This window comes from Panthera leo, chromosome E3, assembly GCF_018350215.1.
Source record: "Panthera leo isolate Ple1 chromosome E3, P.leo_Ple1_pat1.1, whole genome shotgun sequence".
NCBI classification, from domain to species: domain Eukaryota; kingdom Metazoa; phylum Chordata; class Mammalia; order Carnivora; family Felidae; genus Panthera; species Panthera leo.
The window spans coordinates 30,569,495-30,589,061 of NC_056694.1; the positions used below are offsets into that span (position 1 = coordinate 30,569,495).

The 19,567-nt window shown below is 43.0% G+C and overlaps 1 protein-coding gene across 2 annotated transcripts in view; it reads right to left on the reverse strand.

Annotated features, from left to right (window-relative positions):
• Positions 1 to 19,567, reverse strand: part of SHISA9 (shisa family member 9) — a 277,666-nt gene that overhangs the window by 247,660 nt on the left and 10,439 nt on the right. For both annotated transcript variants that reach the window (XM_042922258.1, XM_042922257.1), the window contains exon 2: positions 17,079 to 17,206. In XM_042922258.1, coding sequence (XP_042778192.1) covers positions 17,079 to 17,206 — 128 coding nt within the window. The remainder of the gene's footprint in view (positions 1 to 17,078; positions 17,207 to 19,567) is intronic.

The following is a 19,567-nucleotide window of genomic DNA, read 5'->3' on the forward strand; positions in this document are numbered from 1 at the left end:
CATCAGCTTGGATTCAACGAACTACACACTGGAGTCCCTTCTGGGGCAGGGGTCTGGGGCCAGAGGGAGCAGCTAAAGTCACGTTTAGCCAGCATCACCCACCGTGCCTGTTTCTCGGATCGAGCACCAGATGAAGGAACTGGTTTGTGTTTCGGGGCCAAGTTCTATGAAAAATGCATATCTTTAAATGCTAGAATCACACTCAGGAGAAGCTCGTGGGAAGTGAGTCTGTCTGAGGCAAAAGCAGGCTCACGTCTCCCGTCTACTTTCGGCATATGCTCATTGTGTGGAGTGATGACCAGAAATACCGACATTATTTAAGTCGCCCTCTCGCTCTCTCCCTCTGGCTCCCCTCTCCCATTCACTTCTCCCCATCCCTGACCTGAGAGCACAGAATTGAATCCACACAGCTTAGAGGTACCTATGCCTGACTCTCCTCCCGAGTAAGGTAAGAAAACGTGGCAATGGACTGGCCTGCCCCTCCTCCAGCCATGGAAACTTAGAGAATTGTTATATTCAGATCTCAACTGCTCAAGCATCCCGTTTCCTAGCAACCCTCCAAACGCTTTGGTGCAGGATTGGAAGGAGGACTCCCAGGCTGCGGTGATGGCTCCCATCAAGGAGGCCTGCCTGAAAGCAAAAGGGATCGCCTCGGGAGGTAAAGAGCTTACCACCAAAGCGGGTGATTAAGTAGGGCCAAGTTAACTTTCATCCAGCGGCATTCTTCAAAGTTAGCTCTCCAGATGTTATCTCCTCTGTACATGCGTAATCATCAGATGAAAAGATGTTTCTCCTAGATCTAACAGTTTGAAAAGCATTGACCTGAATGCCATCGAAAATGGCTTCATTGTGTGTATTCTCCCTGTCTTCAACGTGTTACTATGTTTCTGAAAATCTCCAAGAGGCAGGAGAGCATGGAGGTATTCCCAAATTTATTTGGCCAAGAAACTCTCATTTTGTAGAACATCTCAGAGGACTAGTGTTCAGGGAAACACCCACTGGGAAGCACTATTAGAAGGACATCAGGGGCGCCTGGGTGGCTCAGTCAGTTCGGCTCAGGTCATGATCTCACAGGTCGTGGGTCCGAGCCCTGCGTCAGGCTCTGTGCTGATGGCTCGGAGCCTGGAGCCTGCCTCGGATTCTGTGTCTCCCTCTCTCTCTCTGCCCCTCCCCGCTTATGCGCACTCGCTCACTCTCGCTCTCGCTCTCTCTTTCAAAAAAAATTTGTTACATAAAAAAAGGACATATCAACCATTGAGACACAACATAACAGATGTAAAGCAGGTGACACAATGCCTAGTTACAGAAGGCTCTCAAAAACTATAGCGACAGTTTATACTTAGTATCCCACTTGGTTCCTTCTCATTTCTGAATAGCCTTTCTCCACATTTACTTCTCTAACTCCTTCCCTTCCTTCACCAGACTCTGGCCCTACTGGGCTTCCTTTATGTCCGCAGGCATGGTGAAATATTTTCCTGCCACAAGGCTTTTGCACATTCTTTATTTTCTGCCAAGAATACCACTTTCCCCCACTCTTTATGTGGACGATTCCTTCTCGTTCATCCTTAGGCCTCACTTGAATTGTCACCTCCTCATGATGCTACCGTTGTTATTCCTTATCTCACCACCCTCCTTGCTTCATCCTATACATATCACAAATAATAATTCTCACTTTTATCTATTGAATATAAGAACAGTTTTCCATCAATCACTTGTAGACTCTAGAGGTCACAGATGTGGCTTACTTTTTGCTCCACTAGCACGATCTTTAAACAAGATCATGCAAGACAAAGATCTGTGTAATGCAGAAGTTATTCTGTGTAGAAAGGATTAAACAATAGAATAAGCCCCATTTTCAACAGCACACTTGCAAGAATGCATATGCATTCTTCACGTTGCCCTTTGTTACATCAACCATGATTTAAAAAAAGGAAAACAAACACAAGGAGGTACTATGAATACAGTCCTGGATTGGCTACGCCTATAGGAAACAAAGTAATGCAGTTCTGATACATAGTTTCATGGTGGTATGACTTGATGCATGTAAATAGCTTGAGAACCTAAGAGAACAGAAAGCTATCAAACGCCTCAAACTATCCATTCATTCATTCATTCATTCATTCAACAAAGATATGCTTCATCAGCTGCCATATGTTCAAATGCCACATGTTAGGCAATACACACGTGAGGCCTTTCCATTCCAACCCATCAGTTTGGTGCATATTCCCTCATTTTATATTACATTTATCTTCCCTCATTTACAAAATCGTAAGTCTTTTGAGATGCCTTTATCATATGTGTTTCAGAAATAGCGGTAAACATAAATACCACACAAACAGCAGCCGCGGCTACTCAATCTCACCCCTCACGCCCACCAGGCTTGAATACAGCCTCGAGACCCTTGAAACACTCCACTTCAGGCCGACTCTAGGGGTCATGAGTGATAGCACCCACAAGGAACCCTAGGGGGTGTTTATTCTGGGTGGAAGAAAGAGCCCCAGCTTTGGAGTCAGACCACATTGTGCTTGAATCCATGTATCAGAAGGATAATCTGTGCCTGGTTACTCTGTCAGATATAGATAATCCTACCCACTTTCTCTTCGGTAAGAGAATTAAATAATATATTTGAAACATGTTGCACACAGCAGGTATCCAATAAATCTTCCGGTGCTATTAGTTTTCCCCCAAGTAAGCCTCATAGAGGGTTTCACATACAATGATGGCTTAATAAGACGGGCTGGCATAAACAGAAACCTTCCAGAAGCTAGCACAATGGGACACAAAGACTGAAAATCAGGAAAAGGGAACAAAAAAATCCAACTTCCTCCCTCCATCCCCTCTATCCACACAACACATTCTATCCATTTTCTTTCCCTACATTTACTAAAAAGTATCCTGGGCAGCAGGAGATGCTCAGAGAGTTCGTGATTGAAAATCCTAAGGATGCGTGTTTTGTTCTTAAGCACTTTTCTTAGCTTGACCTGATTTTGCTCCAGAGGTGAGCATTATAAGATCTGGTGGCATATTGGAGCATTTGAGGACTCAAAGGGTGGGTAAACAGTTGATCGTAACCGTGGATAAGTCAGGGCTTAGGGCCTGCCATTGGATGATTGCCCAATTACAGGATACAAAATGAATCTGTGGGTCTGCTGAGATCCCCCCCCCCCATACTCACCACCTCCTCCCTCTGGGTGGTTAAGACTTCCATTTAAATACAATAATTAAATGTGGAACATAGCTGCTGGAGATATAATACTCTGCTTGCCAATACATTTAAATTAATATTGTGATCCTAAGCAGGAGATGATTAAGGTTACCCTGCACCACCAAAGTCTTTTTTTTATTATTAGCCATATCAACACACCAAAGCGATTGCATAACTATTAAACACACCCAACTCCTTCCTTAGTTTGCTTTCGGGCTGATGAAAACACGACATCTATGACCCAAAGAAGCTGAATGAAATAAAATGGCAGGAAATGCCAATGACAAAAATCTACCGGGATTAAGTCGGTAGACTGGATTCTGATACCGTTGTCTCTGGGTGACATTTCATAATTTCCAGGTAATGCTGGAATATCTGTCCACGATCTTTTAAACGTATGCAACTTCTCTTGGCATGTAAGTTGGCATCTGCTAAACTAAACCGATAACAACACTGAAGATTTAGTCCACAAGAAATAAAACCCCAAAGAACTGACAAAGAAGTAGTAATAGTAGCAAGTACTTGAAAAGGTGCCCAGCCTTGTGTTTTGACAGCATTCACTTGACTAATTTTTAGAGGGCACCTACCATGTGCCAGGCGCTATGCTAGGCACTGGGGATACTACAAGTGGGGAGCAAAACAGACAAGGTCCCTGATACCATGGACCTCACACTTTGGTGGGGAAGACACAAAGAAAACAAGTAAACGAGATAATTTTAGGTAATGAGCTATGATGAAAATAAAATGGCGGGGCGCCTGGGTGGTCTAAGTTGGTTAAGAATCCAACTCTTGATTTTTGGCTCAGGTCATGATCTCACAGTTAGTGGGATCGAGTTCCGTGTCAGGCTCTGCACTGATAGTGTGGAGCCTGCTTCTCCAATTACAGGATACAAAATTCTCTCTCTCCATCTCTCTTCTGTAGCCTCCCCTGCTCGCCTGCACACCGGGGCACAGGTGCTCTCTCTCTCTCTCTCTCAAAAAAAAAAAAAAACACACACACACACTACAAAAGTAAAGAAAATGGTGACCTGATCGAGAGGGATGGTGGTAGGATTCTGTATACAGGGTGAGCTACCTTCTATAGGGAATGCTTCCTCAAAGACATAGCAGGTTAGCCAAGCCCTGAATGGCAGGAAAGAGCCTCCACTTGCAAAGATCTGGGGAAAAGTGTCACGGGCAGATGGAAGACTCAAAGTGAAGCTCCTAAAGTGACAGCAATCCTGACATGTTCGAAGAAGAGAAAAGATAAGTTGCCGTGGTCGAGCAAGATGAAGAGTAGAGGGCAAGAGCTCGGGCAGGTTATGTAGGACCTTGTGGGCATGTGAGGAGTTTGGTATTTTGTTTGCATGGCAATGGAAACAAGCAATGGAAATCTCAGGTGGTTAGTGTTAAGCAGGTAATGGAGTTTGTGATGTAATGAAGTGAAGGTGAAGACCCACATGTCGCTATACCCCCAAAGCGGCCAGGGCTCACATGCAAGGTGGGCAATCAAAGTGCTAGACCTGAGGTTTGGAGACTGGGGTTGGAGTCCTTGTTCTGACCCTGAGCTTCGACCAGTCACAACGAGTTAAGAGGCAGGGCTTCAATAGTGTCTTTACCAACCATTTCCTAACTGCCTACTGTGTGTTCAGGTCCAAATGTTGGGACCTAATCCCAGACCTCAAAGGGTTCACAGTCTAGTAGGATAAAATCACAACAGAATTAGCACATTTATGCATAAATTTGGGTATTCCTGGATAATAGGCTGTAGTCCCAGGTGATTCTTGTAGGAATTAAATGAGATATATGCTTTGAAAACTGTGACTAATTTATGAAAGGTACCTTTTGCTTACAGAAATCAGCACTCTTTCCATTCAAAGTGACAGAAATCCAGCTCAAGCTAATTAAGTTTGAAAGAAATTCATTCTCTTAGGTCACTAAAAATCTCACTTCAGGGGTGGCTGGACCCAGGAACTCAACGAATATCATCAGAACTAAACTCACTCTCTCCATTCTGCCTTCCTGCACAATAGCTTTATTCCATGGAAGGTTTTCCACCTTGCAGTGACAAGATGGCTTCCATCAACTCCAGGAGTACATCCTATCTTCATTACAACCCTATCAGTAAGTTATTTTTCTCTCCAGTACACAAACAAAATTGTGAACCCAGTTCTTACTGGGTCAACTGCCCAGTCTTGAACCCACAGTTGGGCTCAAAACAACTCTGAAGAAAAATAACAAAGTTGGATGACCAACATTACATTATTCCAAAAGTTAGAATACACTGTGGGACTACAGTACATTTGTTGGCTTATGACTGAGTCAACAGCTCATCCATGGAATAGGAGGAAATGAGCTCCACCCAAAATGTAGATGAGAAATGGTTCCCCCAAAAGAAAAGTCAGGGTGCTGGTGTTGCCCAAAAATGAGGCAATTTTAGGCAGGTAAAATTTACAGATGATTATTCAGTACTGTAATTAAACTGAGGTGACAAGCTTAACTAATCTCTGAATTTCCTTCTATAAAGTGCCAAAATTCTATAAATTCATTCACTCATCTAGCATTACACATCGAGCACATACTATGCGGCAGACCCTACTACAAGCACAGAAGACAAAACAATGAACAAAGGAGATGAAATTTAAGAATGTATATCATACACGGTACATACATGTTGAAATAAAATGATTAGTTTGGTTTACAAAGAATTGGTAATTATATGACTTAAGATCCTGTTTGTATCTCTAAAGGAACTATGAAGGACAGAAGCAAGAATTTTCAGTACCACATTATATGAAAATTTCTATAATTATATATATGTACATAACAGTCATAAGTAAAAAAAAACAAAAAACAAAACAAATACATGTTTTAAAGAAACATACCAGAATCTGAACCTGGCCACCTCTAAGCTGATTAGAGAACAAAAATGTTCACAAGGAACAATTTTTAAAAACATGTTTGTGCAATGTCTTTGTTGGCTATTATCAAAGAATTGTTTGACTGATGACCTTCTTTGACTTTGAATACACGTTCTAAAATTTTTTAAGTAACGCCACTGAAGAATGAGGCACTTTCTCCATTCCTTGTTACTACTCAATAAACGAAGTCAAATACCACGTGCTGCTCTTAGACAACTTCCAACTCGTGGGTTTTTGACAAGTCAATATTTTGTTAAAAACGTTAAGAATATCTGAATATTTCAAAGAGCTCCTTTGGATTAGAGGTAAGACATCAAACTAAACTAGTACTGTACCAATAGCTATAGTCTATCCCTACCATTCACATCTTTAAGTCCATTTCAGAGAACTGCCAAGTAAATATGTATCTGTGATCAGTTATTGTGTCCTAAATATTCAATAATATTTTTAAGACAATATTAATCTGATAAGTTTCATTGTTGTATGACTTTAAGAAAACCCATGCATTTTCCTGGTCCTCAGTTTCATTACTTGTAAAATGCAAAGAATGGACTGAGCATAATCTCTATGAAGTGATATATGGATATATACACATATACCTACATTCTCTCTCTCTCTCTCTCTCTCTCTCTCTCTCTCTCTCTCTCTCACACACACACACACACACACACACACACACACACAGTCAATATCTGCATCGCTAGCACCAAGCCCCAGTATTTATTCAATAAAGACTCATTGAGTAAAGCAAACCATTTAAGGAATAATCAATTATTCTCAAAACTCCAAATCCATTTTCTCATTCTCAGCTTATTGGAGGCAGAGAGAAAGAGACCGAGAATAAGGACAGTGGAACACATTTTTCATAAAATCAACACTTCATTTGATTTAGGAAATGTATTTTATTTTGAGAAGTATTTCTTACCTACATGTTTGGTGTTAAAATGTCCCTATCATTTATGAAATGATGGTGATAGTATTTTATAGTTACTTGTTACGAAATTTCCTTTCTTGGCAAAAGTGGAAGTTAGTATACTCTGTTGATCCCTCAGTTCTCCAATTTCTTTAAAATTTTTAATCATCTTTGAAACCAATAGTGTGGTGAACCAAAGGCAAGAATAATTCTTGAAGTTCTCTCAAGCTCCAGCATTCTAGGAGATAAACTTTTCTTGCTGGATGGTTTGAACCGTTAACTGCATCACGGAGTGATTCAGCACCATGGACAGATCTCCAAATATGGGGCCCGTCTTGGGGGACAAAGGGCTGGATTGAAATGAGTAGAAGAGGGGCGCCTGGGTGGCTCAGTCGGTTGAGTGTCCGACTTTGGCTCAGGTCATGATCTCACGGTTCGTGAGTTTGAGCCCCGCATCGGGTTCTGTGCTGACAGCTCAGAGCCTGGAGCCTGCTTCAGATTCTGTGTCTCCCTCTCTCTGCGCCCCATCCCCACTCATGCTCTGTCTCTCTCTGTCTTAAAAATAAATAAAACATTTTAAAAAATTTAAATGAGTAGAAGACAGTGCAGGCTCTGCTTTGAGCATGGCAGTCTTCATGTGACCACACAACTCAAGGCCTAATACCTAAATTAATAAATTTAAGTCTCCATGGAATAAAATATTCAGATTATGATTACACTTAGTTTCATTAACTGCATTCTCAGAATAATGTGATGGGGTTTCCCTTTCAACTTGTAATTAACTTTGTTGAGAATTCTTACTGGGGTTTTCATGCAGCTTCCTAAAACCTTATTATAAGTTATTTTAATATATTTATTATGGGATTAAACTATGTTGCTCAATTTTATATTGGCTGTTATTTTTAAAAGAAGAAAAAATTCAACACTAATCTTGAAGAACAGTGAGCTGATTGAACTGAAAACAGTACTTTGAAAAGGATCTGTACTCAACTCCTGACAGCTAATCCTGAAATTTTGGTCCTTCCACGTCAGGTGTGGCATTTTCATTTTCCTACCAAAAGCAGTGTGACCCCAACCAAACAAAATCCCCTTCTCCCTTTAGACAATCTGTATAAAACTAATCAAACCTGCAAGAAAGACCTATATTCTAAAACTGATAGATCTCCCCTCAATCGAAGGTGAGGAAAATCAGTACATGAAATTTTTCTGCTTTCTTTCACTATGATTCTTGGGAAGTTGTTAGGGCATATTTCTCTTAGAACAAAATATCAATTTCTCAAGAAAATGTGCTAATCTCTTCATTCTCCTTTGGCCCCAAGTGTTTCAAGAAGGTCTCCTGCCTGCACCCACGGCATCCTGCCCTTACGCCTACCATGCTTCTTTGTAATTACCTGTTTACTCCACTATCTCATAACTCTAAGAGGACAGTTCCAATTTTTTGTCTCATTCATCTGTATACCTCCCATTCCTAGCACATTGTCTGGCAGGATTTTATAAGTATCAGTTAAATATCGATTGAGTCGATGGAAATATTAATGACAAGAAATCAGACAAATTGGCTAAAATCTGAGTCCTCCAAAACAGAAATGGTGACTTTCTCTCCATTGGTCCATTTTCAAAGATTAGTGTAGTCTAAAACAGTGATTATTAGCAGAAACCAAAACATAAGGAGAAGAAAGAGAAGAGACATAATTTGGAGCATCACCCAGTGTAGGTCCTTGGAAAAGGCCCAAGAAAAGTCATGAATAGAGTACAAAGTATAAAGCCAGACAAGAGTTGAGTTCATATTTGAACCCACATATAGGATGTGAATGCCTTACCAAATATTTCTGTGGCCTTGGGCAGGCTGCTTAAACTCTCTGAGACACGGTTTTCTCATCTCTAATATGTGGGTGCAAGATCTTTTCCAATTATTTCATGGGGTTATTGTGAGAAGTAAAATGCATGCACGTGACAGGTGCACAACAAACATTATTCTGTTTTATTACTCCTTTTATATCCACACTAAGTGTCAAAAACATAGTAGGCATGTTGCATCATTTAATCCTGATATATAAATAGAAACACTCTTCCAAAAATACCTGTGTCCAAGAATAGGCTTCCCCTAGTATGGCAGGAACAGAGCTTGGCATCTTTTAACCAGACACTGTGATGGGCACTTAGGCTTTCTTTACAAATAGTCCTACAGCTGGTTTGAAGCACTTTGGAAAAGCAGTGCAAATCTAATTAAGCAATGCCATGTGGCCAGAGTTAGTAGCAATTTTTGAAAACAGCCCAGGAGATGGCTTACAGAAAGTGGTAGGGTTTGGGGGGTTTTTTGTGGTTTTTTTTTTTTTATTCTTTTAAGGGCTCCGTTTCTGTGTTGCCCACACACACAGATACACACACCCTCATGAATGCATAATCCCATTTTCTGGGTGAAAATACAAGCCATGTTTGAAACCATACAGATTTCTACAGGTCTGGTCTGCCACTGTAAATAAAATATTAAAACCAATATTCCTAACAGAACAAAAGCTCATGTGTTTCAACGGGAATAGAAGAAAAACATAAGACAGGAACAAATGGCTAAGAATAGGACAGCTGTTCCATCAGAACTATTTCCTTGGGAAGAAATTGACAGATTCTTCGGTTCTCATTGGCATCAAAAACATTAGTAGTAACAAACACACACACACACACACACACACACACGTGCAGACTGTGGAGGGCAAACATTTTCACTTTGAAATAGCAACTGCACGATGAATTCGTGCTGGTGTGTATCATCACCCCCTCGTTAATGGACCACATTAGCACGAAGGTTCCCTCGTCCCACAAGTAAGAGTAACGGCCAACATTTAGGTTACCAGCCACTATGTTAAGTTCACTATCTGAATGAATGCATTTAATCCTCCCAAACAATCTTGTATTTTGCTCCTTTTATAGAATGGGAAACCGAGGTTCAGAAAAAGAAATTAATTTTCCCAAGATTACATAACCAACAGGCAACAGAGCAGATACCCAGTTACGTCTACCTCCCAAGCCCACATACCCCACTGCCTCACTGCACTATCTCAAAGACATATTGGACATGTTTAGTGGACATCGACCACACGTGAGAGACCCTTCCATAACACTGAATACTTCAAGAGAAAACCGGAACTCTTGATCTAAAATCACACAAAATTGATTCAAGTCATTGCACAGAACCTACAAATGTGTTAATCCACTACAGACCCAACCCCTACCTCTTATTAACTTCATCACTTACTGACCCATGTGCCAAAACCCTAACAGTCAGAGATCTTCAGATGGAACAGTCTTAGTCTGCCTGATTGGGGAAAAGAATGCTCACATTTCAGAAACAAGAGCGTTGGTAGCCATGGCTTCGTTGAAAAGAGTGAGAGCCTCACAAGAATCAGAATTAGCCAAGTTCCCTCAAAACTCAAAGTCCCAAGGGTCCTACTAACAGGTTCCACTGACGAGAGATTCATTCTTCCATGCATGTGTTCTTTCATCCAACAAACACCTGTTGAACAGTGTGTCATTTCACTGAAGATAAAAGGGTGACTAAAACAAACACAACCCCTGCCCCACCCCAACAAGGCTTAAAACAGCTATCTCCACCCCACTTCTCAAGGATGGCCTTCTTGGAGAACCAGCTCCACCACAGCCATGAGAGGAGCTAAAATACTCTCTACCCCACTCAACTGACTGCACCCGGGTCAGACAGCTGATCCAGGGGAAGCCAGGCCAAGGGCTGGTCAGAAGCTAATCACGTTTTCTCTCTCTGCATAATAGGAACTAAAAGACACAGCAGTGAACTGCCTTAAAGACAAAAGTGATGCTTCACTCACTCCACCTACTAAAGTCCTGAAGGTAACCCTGATTCCTATCCTTCCCGAGCCTGGATAGTCCCCAGAAGATACGCCATGTGTATCCAACAAAGTTCAGGCTATATAGTCAGACAGACCTGGGGACGAATCCTGGTTCCTGTATCTATTAACTACGACACCGTGGACAAGATCTTTCGTGGTTAATTTTATTATGGATATTTTCAAATACAAAGATAGAATGGACTCCCATGTATTTGGCCACCAAATAATAACAATAATAGTAATATTTATTAATAACAATATGCAATATTTCCCCCCTTCTGTTCCACTGTTCCACTGAAACAGGAATAATGATACCCTGTCCATCGACTTTTTCATTCTCTAGACAAAACTGGATGGGGCTGCTTCTGTCAGCCAGCCCGGTTCCCACGGTATGGGGGTCACTGTCACAATACAAAGCATGTGCTCTCGTGCAGTTTACATGGTAGTGGAAGAGGCATAAATAAGGAAGAAGACAACTTCAGAAAGAACAAAAGTTATTAAGAAAATAATGGGGGAATGAGGAACAGTAGGGAGCTTGGGGGCCAAAGGGAGACAAGGAAGTCTTCTCCAGTGAGGTAGCTTTAGGCGTATGATGTAAAAGGGTAGAGGCCTAGGAGCAGGGTTCTGCAGGCAGGGAGCACAGCAAGTGCAAAGATCTTGGGGCAGGGATGAGCAAGGCTGTTCACGGGTTGTTTTCAGTACAAAATGAGCTAATGCGTCCAGAGCTTTAACATAATGCCTGGCACATAGTAAGTGCTCAATAAATGTTAGTTCCTGTTCCTCCTAAGGAAGGACTCATCACAAGACCTACACTGGAGTGTGTTTTTGAAACAGCTCTCTTTCCTACAGGGCCAATGGATCTGTGGGTTCACATCCCAAATCCTTCAACTACTTCAACTCCTAGGGGGGGAAGACTTCCCTCTTCTGAAAACACCTGTACCCAAAGGAGAGGTCACATAGTATAGTGGTTGAAAAACAGACCTTGGGGTCTCACTGGCCCGGTTTAAATCCCAGCTCTACCATTTAGTAGCTGTATGAACTTTGGATAAGTCATTTAACCTCTCTGAACCCCAGTTTCCCCACCTTTATGATGGTGGAAATAACAGTACCAACCTAATAAGGTTTTGAACATTCAGTGTGGAGGTGGGGGGTAGAATGCTGCCTATATAAGTTACTGTTAATATTTCACTATCTTACATATATTTTTACTCTTATACACCTGCCCCGATTAGGAAATTCCCCCGATTTTTAAAAGATATTTGGGAATATCCCTGCCAGTGTCTCTAAAAGTCAAGTATAGGACATTTGGGTGTCTTGGTAAATATGAGAAATGAATGGAAACACATTTGGCCCTAGATATGAGCTGCACAACATCTTCAGAAGCTAAATGATGGATCTGCTTTTCATCTGGTTCCCTGTAAACCCACTGGGAAATGGTCCTGGAGGTCGGGGCGGGGCGGGGGGGGGGGGTGGTGAGGAGGGTGGTCAGTGGGGAGCTGAGGCTGGAATTTCTGGTCTTTCTGATGGATTCTGTGTCCAGAAACATCAAGCCAGCATTTCCCCTCAGTCTGGGGTGAGATCTCACCTTCTAAGTAAATATTGTACTATCAACCCAATTCGAAAGAGGCATGACGTGTTTGCATAGAACACTCAGAGGGTACTCTGTCCCACGAGCCTCTGTGAGAGCACAGTGAAGACATAAACTGGTTCTATTCCCACACTGACCAGGGGAATAATTTTATGTGGATGCTTTTATAGACCCTGGGAGATACTTTTTCTACTGTGGCAATAAAGGCTTTGTAATTGCCGCTGACTTATTTAGTGCTGTTTTCAGTCTTTACCACATCATTAAACAATACTGCACAACCAAAATACTACTATCAGCCTGACTGTACAAAATACAATGTAGCATCCTGTTGTGGATCCTGGAACAGAAAAGGGACCTAAGAAAAGGAACTACTGAAACCCAAACACTATCCACGGTTTAGCTAAAAATAATGTACCAATGTTAATGTCTTAGTTTTGACAGGTGTACCACAGTAATGAACGATGTTAACATCAGGGGGAAGTGGGTGAGGAGTATATAGAACTCTGGGTGTTATCTCTGCTACTTCTCTGTAAACATAAAATTATTTCCAGATTAAAATTACATATATTTTTTAGAAATTGTGCTGTTAACACAAATGAGCTGAGAAACATTAACCTGGTCTCTCTCCTTGCACCCACAGCCTTCACTCACATCTCCCATCCTTTTTTTTTTTTAATGTTTACTTTTGAGAGGTAGAGACAGAGCATGAGCAGGGGAGAGGTGGAGAGAGACAGAGACACAGAATCTGAAGCAGGCTCCAGGCTCTGAGCTGTCAGCACAGAGCCTGACGTGGGGCTTGAACTCACAAACCCTGAGATCACAACCTGAGCCGAAGTAGGAGGCTTAACCGACTGAGCCACCCAGGTGTCTCCTCACAACTCCCATCCTTAAGACACAAGGGAGCCTATATTTACTCCGCACTCCCGAAAAGCATGGGGAGTGTCCCTGGCAGGCTGGGAAGCTGGGGTGGGGGAGACAGAAGCACGTTCATAGCACTTGAGGACAAAATGTGCCTTCAAAAGCAAACTATAATTATACAGAAGCCGAGGAGCGTTTGCGAAAAATCACTATCTCATCTGAATCTACATCCTGTTCATCAAAGAGGTCGAGGCCCTTTTGATTATCAGACTAAATATTTTTAGGCAATATCACTGAATGCCTGGAAAGAACATGAACAGCATCAGCTGAAGAAAAATTCATCTTCAGATAAAAAAGCAAGTCTTGCATATCACAGGAAAGATCAACCCTAGGAAATGTATAAAGGGAAGTTGACAACATTTCCCCACATTGAAGATTCCCCCCCACCACCCGGATTTGCCTTTACCCTAGTCCTCCAGTCCCTTCCTTCTAAATATCCGGATTTCTGCAGACTTTTGATTCTCTTAGCTTGACCAAGGCATAATGGAAAGATCAGAAAGGGGTCTAGCATTAGTATCAAGATGAGGAAAGAGGGGTGCCTGGGTGGCTCAGTCAGTTAAGGGTCCGACTTCAGTTCAGGTCATGATCTCATGGTTCGTCGGTTCAAGCCCCATGTCAGGCTCTGTGCTGAGAGCTCAGAGCCTGGAGCCTGCTTTGGATTCTGTGTCTCCCTCTCTCTCTGCCTCTCCCCCGTTCATGGTCTGTGTGTCTCTCTCTCAAAAATACATAAACATTAAAAAAAAATGAGGAAAGAGAAATAGATTGGAGATGAGTATTCTCTGAAAGCTATGTTGAGCGGGTCACTGAATAGAGATGAAAATGACACTCAAGTTTGGGTTATAGAATTCCCAGTCAAGTCTGGTAACTTGCATGTTTAGTGAAGAATACTGCAACAATGGCATGATGTGCCCCCTCTTGGTATATCACAAATGGATGCACCTTTCTTTCCATTTTTGGTAATGGTAAATCTTCACTGCTCACAATGTCCAGAGAAGGGTTCAATTCAATAGGTGCATTCTAATTCTGGCACCAAGAGCTGGTCTAACTTCTCAGTTGGAATGAATTCCTTCTTTCCTAGTCCTCTATGGGTCAAAATGGGCTCTGGTGACTGCCTGGCCTCTTGAAGCCTCAATAATTGATAAATATCAGTCATTTAGGCCTAGCCTGTCAATGAACTTCCAAAATCATTCCCTCTTCTGAACATGTAAATTTTCCCTGTGTCTACAATATGTAAATAGCTCTTGTGAATCAATAAAAAGACAAAATCACTACAAGGAAGGCTATCTTTACTACCAAGTACTAAATTAACTGTGAAAATTAAACTGATTAAGGGGCCCCTGGGTGGCTTAATCGGTTAATCAGTTAAGCTTAATCGGTTAAGCTTCTGACTATTGGTTTCGGCTCAGGTCATGATCTCACTCACAGTTTGTGAGTTCAAGCCCCATATCAGACTCTGTACTGACAGTCAGGAGCCTGCTACGGATTCTCTAACTCTCTCTCTGCCCCTCCCATGCTCGCTCTATCTCTCTCTCAAAAATAGATACATTTTTTTTTTTAATTTTTAACGTTTATTTATTTTTGAGACAGAGAGAGACAGAGCATGAACAGGGGAGGGTCAGAGAGAGAGGGAGACACAGAATCAGAAGCAGGCTCCAGGCTCTGAGCCATCAGCCCAGAGCCCGACGCAGGGCTCTAACTCACGGACCGTGAGATCGTGACCTGAGCTGAAGTCGGACGCTCAACCGACTGAGCCACCCAGGCGCCCCAAAAATAGATACATTTTAAACAAAATTTTAAACAAAATTAAACTGATTAATATAAATTGGAGGAATAGCTATATGCTTCTTATCTTTCCAGACCTTCCCAAAAATTCTAGGAAATAAGGACTGGATCATCCCAGCAGCAGTATAGGAAATTAACATCTTGTACGAATGCAGTAAGTGTTTGTGTAGACCTGAAATTCTCTTCTGTAGTCCACCAGGAATGCTCTGGCGTACATCCACCCAAGAGAACATTACAGGACATTTTTTAATTGGTATAAATATCTCTGATTACTGAGACTCAGACATAGGCCAAACGCAAGAATCATAAATAAACCAAGTTAGTCTGTCACAAGAGACTTCTGAATTCCTCAGTGCCTGGACACCCATCTCTGAGCAGTAATTTGTCTCCAGTACAACTTTTAACAGAAGTCCCTTATTTCAACAAGGTTCATTAACGCTCCGTGCCCTTTGGCCTAATGCAATGATGAAACGTGGGTGACTTCAGTGAGGTTGTTATTCTGTTTGAGTGTTGATTCAAAAATCACCACAAAACTTACAACTTCACACGAGAAACTTGTTAACTCTCCTTGGAGAGCCACGGACTCCGCACCATTTCACCTTTGTCTACTCCGTGACCACATTCTCTCACGTGTGACGTCTGGGACCCACATACAACTAGGTTCTGCTTCTTTCCCAGTGACACCTTAAAGGGAATGTGCTCATTTCCATCAGAGACAGAATGGAACTCAGCAACTGCCATTTCCGAGTTGGTGCAATTTACCGTATCTTTCAGGGCTGTGAGGTTTGGTCATAAAACTTCCAACTGCTGATGTATTTCGCTCTAAAATGTGGTCATTCCTCACTCCGTTCTATGACCCGATTCATAAATAAATAATGCCAAATCATTGAATACAGCGAAACCTAAGACATTCTATTTGGTAGCCCTTTTCCGAACCATGTAAACGTTGGCTTGATAACTATGTGGCAACATTTCCAAGCCTATGAAAAATTATCACAATGCAGAATCAGAGAATCTACATCACCTGTGTCACATAAGGCAGATTTATTCCTCTACCCATCAAGCATCAGAATTTGTAGCCAAACAGTCCGAAATGGTGATTCAGCAAATAAGCTACCAATGCAACTTTTGTAACGGGGCTTCAGCAAAGGCGACCCAGACTATAAAATGTGCCGTGTTTTTAAGAACCTCCAGCCACAACTAAATACATCCTTTAAACTGTCTGGCTTGTGTTATTTTAAACGAAGCCCTCCACATTACTTTCATGTGGGGGGGTAACTTGAAAACATAATAGCAAGGAATAAGCACCCCAAAGCAACATAACCACCAGTCAAGACCCCACACACACAAATGCACATGTATGTGCATGTGTACATACTCAGAGTAGTTTGCAATTATTTTTATGAAACCCTCTTTTTTATGAAAAAGAGATCAAATTCTTCTGAACTACTATCCGTTCACTGAAAACAGCACGAAGCCTAAAGGTCACAACTGGTCCACCTCGGGAAGCAAATAAGCCAATGGACCACTGGTTAAACGATTTTCCGATCAAGATGAACGAATAAAATGGGTTAATGCCAAACAGATTACGTAAAATGAAACAACCAAGTAACCCATTGGTTAACTAAGTCCTCATGATGAACCAACCAAGAGGGCCATTAGTTAACGGAAGAACCAACCATCAGAAGCCAACCGAATGGATCAATCTGTAACAGAAACACCAACCGAGTGAAATCGGATGATGCCGAACACAGCTAGCTAGCTTCATCCGGAGAGATGGAAGAAAACTTGCAACTAGGCAACAAACAGAAAAGCTCTTAATGAATCCAAACACATCCCATGCAATCTGGACACGTGACCACTGCCTGGGTCACCACGTGGGGCTGGAAACGGACCACACAGCTATACTTACGAAGATTATTTATGGGAGTTCTGGTATCCATGTTTTCATAATGCTGGACATGAACCACAATGTTGAGGTCCCTCTCCATGGGGTCGGTGTTGCAGTGGCCCTGTGGCCTCATGACATCTGCAAGGGCCCTGAAAGGAGAAAGAATTGAAATCTGTTCATTCCAAACGCAATGACTGGCACCTGTTGTGTTCTGAGCACTGTGCTTAGGAGGACGAGGCCCCTTACTCCACGGAGTTGCCATGCTCGTTAGAGGTGGGAGGGAGAAAAAGACATCAGGAAGTTAAAAAGATCACTGCAATTACAGATTACATAAGGACTTCATGCAAAACAGGACACGCGTTCCCCACAAGAGATGTGTAATTAGCAATATCACCTGCCTTGCAGAGAGCTGTGGAGAGGATATGGAATATATGGAATGCGTCTGCACCCCATAAACTTAGCCCCCCTCATAGCTGACACCTGATACCACACCCCACGTACATCAGCGGTCCACTATTAGCCACAAATAACATTTATAGGGTGCTTACCACAAGTGGGGCACCGTGTGAATCACGTTAAGCCTTAACTAAGGGGCTTACAAACACCTTATGAGGTTTATTACTCCTTCTTTGCAGATGAGCGGACAAAGGCTCAGAGAAGTGAATTAACCTGCTGAAAGTCACACAGCCCGTTGCACGGGTCTTTGAACAAGAGTCCGTTTTCACAGCTCTGTATGCTGAGTGCATTGGGTTTCCTGTAGTTAGGATTTGGCACGATCTATCCATACCCCCCAAGGTGGGTGCCCCTCTTAATCAGTAGCTGGGACATAGGGCAAGCTTACAACCTGAGTCACCAACTGGGTTTTATCATCACGTTTCGCCTCCTTGACACTCATCCAAGGGTCAGTATTCTTTCTGCTGTCTTTGACAAATAAGAAAACTAGTTGAGAGGTGTGAAGTGACTGTGTGAGTTTCTCCCAGCTGCCGTAACAAAGTGCCCCACACTAAGTGGCCCCAAACCACACAAATGTACTGTCTCACAGTTCTGGAGGCCAGAAGTCCAAAATCGGGATATTAGGGGACTCCTCCCTCGCCTCCTCTTGGCTTCCGGTAGATTTCTGGTGGAAATCTCTGGCATCTGCTAGCTCGCAGCTGCCTCACCCCCAGGCTCTTCCTCCATCTTTGCCCCGTGTGTCTCACGAGGCTCTGTCTTCCCGTGAAGACCTGCTTTTAAGGACACCAGTCATACTGGGCTGGGGCGCACCCTCCTCCAGGATAAGCTCATCTCAAGTCATTACATGTGCAAAATCCCATTCCTCAATGACGTCACATTCTGAGGACCACAAGACCAGGACTTTAAAAAAGCTTTTGTTAGGGGGCGGGGGTACGCCGTTCCCCCAGAACGGTGACCTTCGCAGTTAGATGTAACCTTAGTAAAGCCGCTCAGCGTTTGCACAGAGAGCAGAACAGAGGTAAGTGCCAAGCGGATACCACATCTAAGGTCAGACCTCACCACCCCACGTCTGCCTCTTCCTGAGACAGGATTATCCTTGAACCATACGTACTATTGTGGGTATAACTGCACAGGTGTGCATCTCTCCCACGAGCCGTGTTTTGACCACCAACCTCATTCTGCTTCTTCCTCTTGGCGCGACAGGAGAGCTAGCCAAGATGCTAAGTGTGAATCTCCTTTCCCCAGTGGTTTCGTGGAGAAGCAGACGAGTATCAGCCCTGCTTAGCCATTTCCCCAATATTTCCCTAAGTATGGGCACCGAGACGCTCAGCACCTCCCTGCCTCTGAACACAGCACAGCCAAAGGCACCCTCATTCATGCCTCCTCTCGGACCAGGGAGAGCTTCTCAGGGTTCACACCCACAAGTCATACTGCCATGGTTTAGGATACATCCAGATGCTCCTAACCGACCAGAACCCTCTGAGCCCACATCGAGGGAGACAGAGACGGAAGGAGAGCTGTTTGAGAGAGGTCAGCCTGCCGGCTGAAATTTAGCCCCCCCACCACCCCGCATAGCATCGATTCTCAAACAATGTCTGCCAACGAGCGGCACCGGCATCACCTGGGAGCACGTTAAAAGGCAAATTCTCGGGTCCACCCAGACCTACTGACTCAGAAACTCCAGGGGCAGCCACCCGTGTTTTCAGGTGCACATCCAAGTCTGAGCCTGTGTTAGGCTCACGGAGGCCCCAAGCTTGGGGACTGAGTGGTTGCTCAGGGGGCAAGGAGACAATGGCCCAAAAACCACAGCGGGTGAGAAGTGTCAGATGTGAACTACAGGGGACACAGCAAGAGTCCCTCGCGCATTAGAGGAACAGACTGAGCGTGCCAAGACGCAAGACAATAACGACAGCTCCCAATCATTCACTCATTCACTCAACAAATATCCATTGCCTACTATGTGCCAGGCACTAGTCAAAGCTCTGGGAACACAGCCAGTGTGCAAGATGCACAAGATCACTGTCTTACCAAAGCTTGTATTCTAGGGGACAGGATAA